The 7,249-nt window shown below is 42.5% G+C and overlaps 1 protein-coding gene across 1 annotated transcript; it reads left to right on the top strand.

Annotated features, from left to right (window-relative positions):
• Positions 1-246: 246 nt before the first annotated feature.
• Positions 247-6,480, top strand: ndc80 (NDC80 kinetochore complex component). Its single transcript, XM_053869697.1, has 17 exons — positions 247-383; positions 785-877; positions 1,081-1,161; positions 2,971-3,097; positions 3,182-3,354; positions 3,455-3,557; positions 3,660-3,749; positions 3,859-3,952; positions 4,069-4,169; positions 4,518-4,662; positions 4,753-4,958; positions 5,076-5,222; positions 5,381-5,470; positions 5,567-5,659; positions 5,732-5,862; positions 5,922-6,024; positions 6,225-6,480. Exons 1-17 carry the CDS (start codon positions 376-378, stop codon positions 6,354-6,356), a joined length of 1,917 nt encoding a protein of 638 aa, XP_053725672.1. The 5' UTR covers positions 247-375; the 3' UTR covers positions 6,357-6,480.
• Positions 6,481-7,249: the final 769 nt, after the last annotated feature.

Genomic DNA, 7,249 nt, shown 5'->3' on the forward strand with positions numbered 1-7,249 from the left:
TCCTCATGCACAGGCTTTGCCAGCTTCAGCTTCTGCTTGTATGTGGGAACAAGATGAACCATCAAGTAGTCCGACAACCTGCTTGTACCTGGGAAGCTGCTCGCTCAGAGTCGCCTTGTTGAAGTCAAGATCTTGGCAGGACTGAGTCACAACGTTGCTAACACTTTGGAAATATAACCACTAAATACTTCAGTTCATTTTGAAGCCGAGCTACTTACAAGTGTTTCCAAAATGAATGGCGCATTTCAAAGACCGCTTGGATCGACGGCTTCCTCTTTTTTTGACCGTATCACTCGCCGTAGCATCGTGACGTCATTCTTGTTTTGGCGGTTGTCGTTCAAACGTTTGAAAACGTCAGCGCTCACTGTTGAAGTCATGGAACGGTAAGTCCAGGATGATTATAACTACTATTTATCCATCTATGTATGTGTGTTTAGAGCAGAGAAGGGTTCCTGAAACCATAACTTCGTGGGGTTTGTGGAAACAGCGACGCATTTGAAGCCTAGGTCCCAGTTAGCTACGTTGCTTACTCATGCTAGTTCGAGTGTGAACGCTATCCCTTTGATCTGGCTGCATTGTGATGCTTTTTTTCCGAGCAACCAAACTCAGTTGCTGCGAGTTGATTGTTGTTTTTAAGTTAAAAAGATGGGTTTTATTTGTTCTGCAAGGACCTTTCGTAAGCGTACGCATCCAAGCTCTAGCATGTATTTGTCAATTATGTTATATAATACGCCGTCAAAACGGTCGTCGTTCACTGGTTTTGTGTCAACCATGACTGTTCTAGAGGCCGGTCAAGTCGGGTGACGGGAAGCAGACCTTCAGAGATCCCGTTGCGCGTTCAGGACAACAGGATGAGCATGTACACAACTCCCAGGAAGTAAGTGACACTTCTTATCTTGTCCTTGTACCTCCAGCTATACAGTATCTGTTATGACTTGTCTCTTATAATTTTGGGAATGCTTGAATTAACATGGATTTGTGGCGACCCTTTCACTTGGTTTGTCGCTGTCATTGTGAAAGACTGTGACTCGTGAGTAGCCTCCACCATAATAATTGCAGTAACAATTCATGTGCCCACAGTAAACAGTCATTTGGGATGCTGAATATACCCAGACCACAAAATGATACATCCGAGAGGAGAACCAGCTTCTTTGGTCCACGGTATGTCCATTTCATTGAAATTTGCTATTATAGTTACAATTGATTTCTAATGTGAATTGCTATTCTTGACTGTTCTATGTAAATATTTCATTACCAAGGCCTCTGACAGTGATGGGATTTTCAATAGGGTTTATTACTGTGCAATCTGATGGCGTACAGTAAAATCGTAAAATGAGAATTCAGTTTTAAGTTATTTTACCTTAAAATGTGTACAATGCAGAGGTTTAGCATGCTACAGCAGAGTGAACAAAAAACTTTAAAGACATACAGTGGTACCTTGGTTCTCGACCACAATCCGTTCCAGACGGCCGTTCAGGAAGCAATTTGTTTGAAATCTGAATCGATTTTTCCCATTAGAATTCATGGAAAAAGAACTAATGCGTTCCAAGCCTTAAAATAGTCTTTTGTAGGAGTGAATGTAGAGTGTCTGCTGCAGGTGCGCTGTTCCTCTATGTGTGTGGCCGCTGCATGTGGGAGGGGTTGCCGAGTGAGTGACGTCTCTCCAGAAGTGAAGAGGTGCCCGGTGCGTGTCCAGCTCTGAATGTGCGCTTCTGTGCAGTTTGGCTGTGACAAAGTCATAAACCAAGTAACTTAGCTCTGTCCCAGACTCGCCTCATCCCTGTCCCAGCTCCAACAGGACATCAAACCCTGGAGCGCGCGCTCCAGCCTCGGAGGTGTGGAGAGCGAGCACCTCCCCTTTGACACTCTACCAAAGTCCAGTGCGGAGACAGGAAAGGTTTTACACCTCAATATGCAGAAAAACAGTCAGTAAATGTAGCTAACGGGACACGTCTGCGTACAGAGGCTGCATTATACATAATAACAAAGCGCGTCGTGGGTCAGCTGACCGGTCTGCGCGCGTCATGTTTTTTCCCGCGTTCGATTTCTGGATTTTCGTTCGAAATCTGAAGCAAAAAAAAATCTCAATATTTGTTCGAACTCCGATTTGTTTGAATTTCGTGACGTTCAAAATCCGAGCTACCACTGTACTAGAAAGTAATAATTACTAAGGAGCAACATAATGCATATGCACAATTAACAACATAAATTATCACAGTAAAACAATATTTGAACCAAAAATGAAAAGGCTAAAAAGTGCAGATTTAACAAAGGTGAGTTAGAAGGTGAGGTGAGAGTTTATTATTGTGCCTGCGGAACATTCACGCTCAAACTATAGGCAATAAAACTGTGCAAAAGTACTGTGACAAGGTGTGATCTTTTGAATTTCCATTTCAGCTACGGAGGCCTCTTTTTTTCATTCAATATTTTATTTATTAAACATGTGATTTGCTGGGGCTGCAAATTAATGGTGGCAGACTCTAACAGACTCAACAAACTCATCCGCAAAGCTGGTGATGTGGTGGGGGTGAAACTGGACGACATCACCCCCTCCAGCTGCCCCTGGTCCAATACAGTAGCACATGGACCAACAGACTGAGACTACCCATCTCAAAGACTGAGTGCCACAGGAGGTCCTTTCTTCCTGTGGCAATAAAAATGTACAATTGATCCCTGAAAAAATTACGATGAAGGATTTTTAAATAGATAAAAAAGGTAGGATTAATTTGCGATTTGCAAGTTAACTGTGGCTGCAATTAATTGAGATTTAAAAAAAAAAAAAAGATCTATTGACATACCTATTTTATGTTTGTATTGCTTCATGAGTTAAATCAACCGACTTGTCATGACAACCTGTGATTATAATTTTTTTTAAGTTTTGATTGCTGCCTTATTTTATTGGTTTAGTTTAATATTGTCTTGGAGTTGGTGGGTTTTTCTCTAATTTTTAATGTTTAATTTTGGCTGCAGTACCAGCTGTGCCAGTATGCCTCGCAACAGCACTATATCTGCGTTTGGGGGAAATGAGAAGTTGAAGGACACCAGACCGCTGCATGATAAATCATATGTCCAGCAGTGTATCAGGCAGCTGCATGAGGTACGACTAAGCTTTTGTTCAGAAAGCAATGTGGTTTTTTGAAATACCCTGGAACCTAAAACTCTTTCCTCTGTCTGACATTAGTTTTTGACAGATCAAGGGTTCCCAGGCCCTTTGTCATCCAAGACTCTACACTCCCCATCTACCAAGGAGTTCCTAAAAATATTCGAGTTCCTCTACTGCCAGTTGGACCCCACATTTGAAATGCCAAAATCCAAAGCGGAAGAAGAGGTTCCGGTCATTCTAAAAGCCCTGAGGTAAAATCTCTTTACATGTTTTGACACTTTGTTAAATGTGAATTTGTGTTTCCACCATCTGTCCATGTAAAAATTTCTAACAGAAATAATTGTTTTTCAGATATCCATTTGTCCTCTCCAAGAGTTCTATTTATTCAGTTGGGGCACCTCATACGTGGCCTCTGGCACTTGGAGCCCTCGTGTGGCTGATCGATACCATCAAGGTGAGGCCTTGCTACTGAAGACATAATGACAATCAAAAAGAAACACACAACCACACTATTACAATAATGATATTAAATGATTTATTTATTTATGTTTTTTAGATCAAGCGAAGTCTAAGCCACCAGGACCTGCTCTTCACTGAGTTCCCAGAAGAGGGAGTCAACATTGAAGAGGGACCCAAATATCACAAGGTGCTTGCTGTGCCTGATTTTATCGAGCTCCAAGTGAATGACAGGGAAAGAAGTATGTGGCTGATCTGGACAGACTGACTGACGTAACGGTGGTTGCTTTCTTCATCAGCTCTTAATGGACTATCTAGGCGAGACCTATTCCAAGTTCATGCAGGGCGACGACAACTTTGACGACGACGATGAAATATTTCTCAATAAGCTGAGTAAGAACTGTGCACCGCAGCTTTCCAAAGATCTTCTAACCTTTTATTGGCACTGTTTGTCTGCTGTGTGTCTGAAACAATTGGTGTCGGAGTAAAACTTGCATCCATCTTCACAGAAAAGCTCTATAATGTGGATGAAGCCCTGCTGGCTGAAATGGAGGCGAAGCACCAGAAATTAACAGAGGAGGTCGAACAGCTGGAGCGAGAGAGTCACACAGTAAGAGACGCGCCCCTTTCATTCTCATGCACAAGTGCATGAAGTATGACGAAGACTTGTATGACAGACACACACACAAAAGAGGGGAGATAATCCTGAAAATCGTATTTGGTTTTTCGGGTGTAGTGGCCTCAGTGTATGTGGTGGTTTAATCATGTCATATACATTATTTTTTTAGACACATTATTTTGATTAGATTAGCCTCAAGATATCAAACACCACAAGACAATGAATGAATGAATGATTCATGTCATTGGTTTGTTTATCAGAGCCTAAATAGATGCGTCTCTGACGGCTTTGTTTGGAAGAACAATGTAGAAGACCGTAAAGAACCTTTCACCCTAACAGGATCGTCTCATGAGCAAGAGGATGGACAAGGTGAAGGTGCAGTCGGACCTGCAGAAGCTACAGAGCTTTCGCAGCAATCTGGAGTCATTCGAGGCCAACCTACAAAGCAATGCCGCAGAAGTGAAGGAGGAGATTGAGAACACTGGTAACTGATCAAAAGAAAGGCATTTGACAGTGGAAAAAGTTGGAGTCAAAGATTGGATTGTGATGTTACTACAAACTCATGTTTACACAGCCAGTCACCTTCAAAATCTCAAGCAAGAACGTGATGAGCTGCAGAATGTCCTGCGGAACCAGAAGTTTACACCTGCAGACGTGGAGAGGATCAACAGGGAGAAGAGGGAGCTCCAGCAGACCATCGACAGCCTCAGCAAATCTCTGGAAGATGCTCAACAGCACCAGTGGAATGAAGAGATCGCTTTGGCCAAGTTGAATGAGAAGGTAATGAAATCATCCTTCTGCCTGAACTAGGTCAGCAGCATTGTCTTGTTTTCATAGCATGGCTGTAGTGTTCATTTATTCACACGTCTGTGTGTTTTTTAACATTCCTGTCTTCAGCTGGACATGAAGGTGACTGAGTACCACAAACTGGCCCGTAAACTCAAACTCATCCCGTCCTCTGCTGAGAACGCCTGTGGTCACGATTTTACTATCCGGCCTCTTGAAAGTGGACCTGTCAACACGCAGCGTCTCCAGGCACTGAAGGTGAGTTTTCTTTGTTTATTCTATAAATTACCATCTAGATTCTGCACTGTGCTTGTCAAATAAACCATCAGCAAATGTGTGTTTTCACAGTCATATTTGAGAGTCTAGTTTTGCCTGTATTTGCCTGTTGCTAAAATGTTTCCCACCTGTTTTCTCAGAACCTGCTGAGGAAGCTCATTGGTGACGTGGAGGAAGAGTGCAGTCGGTTGGACAACCAGATTCTCAGTCTGGAGGAGACGTGTGGACAAGTACACTTGAACTTATTTGTTTGTGACAGAGTAGCTCAAGGTTGTTCTGATTTTACTGTGATTTTTTTAAAATGTTTTTTTTTCCTCAATCCAAAGCTGGATTCCAACATCGCAGACAAGTCCAGCGAGCTGAAGCAGCTGAATGAGCAGCTGCGCAAGCTGGATGAGCAACTGGAGTCCGACATGCAGGTGCCAGTTTTCTTTCCTCATGTTGCCATATCAAAGTATTCATATAATTCATTCCCTTTTTCACGTGTACAGGAGCTTGCGAGAGCAGAGCAGGAGTGGGCAGCAGAGATTGAGTCCATGGAAAATCACCGCAAAAATCTTGAAAAGAAGGTCACACTTGGCTATGATGAGGCCGTCCAACAACTGACAGCAACACAGCAGCAGTGAGTCGCCATTCCTGCCAAGACATCAGTATTTGGTCTGACTTCCTCCTGCCTTTCAGGTACCACTTGGTGGTTCAAGAGACCAATGAAGTGAGACGGACAGTTGCTAACAACCTCGCGTCTGTTCTCACCGCAGCCGCCAACCACCTGTCCATCACAGAGGTATCCACATCCTGCCGTTGTCTTCATTCATAACTTAATGTCCTTCATTTGTCCTTACTCACTACGTTCTTTTTTTCCCCTTTAAAAATGTAATGCATTTGTATTCACTACCAAACCTGACTTTAATGCACATTTTCAGCAGTGTTTTGTTGTCTGGGCTACATCGCAACACTACAATTAAAGTTGTGTCTGTCCAACAGAAGTCTCTGGAGGATCTCCACCTCAAAGTGCACCGTGTCGTCTCCAAGACTCTGGAGGAGAACAAGGTTTCAATTCAGAAGCTGAGAGAAGCTTTGCAGGAATTCAAACGTAAAGCAAACAGCTTGAAATAAATTGAGGCTGTGATGGTCATGTTAATTTCAAGTCTAAGTGTATGTTCTGTAGTTCATATGTATGCGAATTGTATTATTTTTTCCACAACTTCATTGTTTCTAGCAAATAAATGCCTAAAAATTACACTGTGTGTTTTGTATCTTAAAGTTCTATGTTGTTTTGCTGCCGCTTGCTATCGAGGAAATATCAAATCTTCACACTTTCTCATTGTCACTTCAGCCAAGTTACTGTTTGCCAAATTGTTATGGACGCGTTGTTGCCACTAGATGGCAGTCGGTCCATGTCTTTTGTTAAGTTGTGACAAACAAGCCACAAAGGCGAACTTTTCTTTTTTTTCCTGGTCAGTATTTGCGTCAGATCTCACCTGTAACATGTTTGTCCGCAGTTGGATGCCACTTTGATGACTGTGTTTTTTTCTTTAAACAATATGTTTTTGTAATTATATGTACTTCTGGATTAAAAAGCGTCAATGACATGCACTTTCAGTTACTGTCATTTCAGTAGGGACCTTGTTGAAACAGAATTTATGGGAAGTAAAATACACTACTATGGTCAGTGGATTTCACCAGCTTCTGCATCTTAAATGGGAACATGGTCTCAGCAAATGAGCTTCAGATCAATGCGTGGATTGTCTCTTTTCTTCCCATAGTTGAGAAGACTTCATACAGTATATCCAGGCCGAGTTTTAGAAGTACTGCTGTCAATGTCAGCCACACAAAGCAGATGTAGGTGGGATTACCATGGTGTGCTGCTCAACCTCAAACTGGTTATCATGAAGCTTTCAGCACTGACAACCAGATTCCAGGCTTCTCACACACACAAACGGACCGACGTGCTGACTCAATGTACAGACTCGGAACAGTCACATTTTTAAATATGTTGCCTGACCTCT

The sequence above is a fragment of the Synchiropus splendidus genome, chromosome 7 (assembly GCF_027744825.2).
Source record: "Synchiropus splendidus isolate RoL2022-P1 chromosome 7, RoL_Sspl_1.0, whole genome shotgun sequence".
In the NCBI taxonomy this organism is placed as follows: domain Eukaryota; kingdom Metazoa; phylum Chordata; class Actinopteri; order Syngnathiformes; family Callionymidae; genus Synchiropus; species Synchiropus splendidus.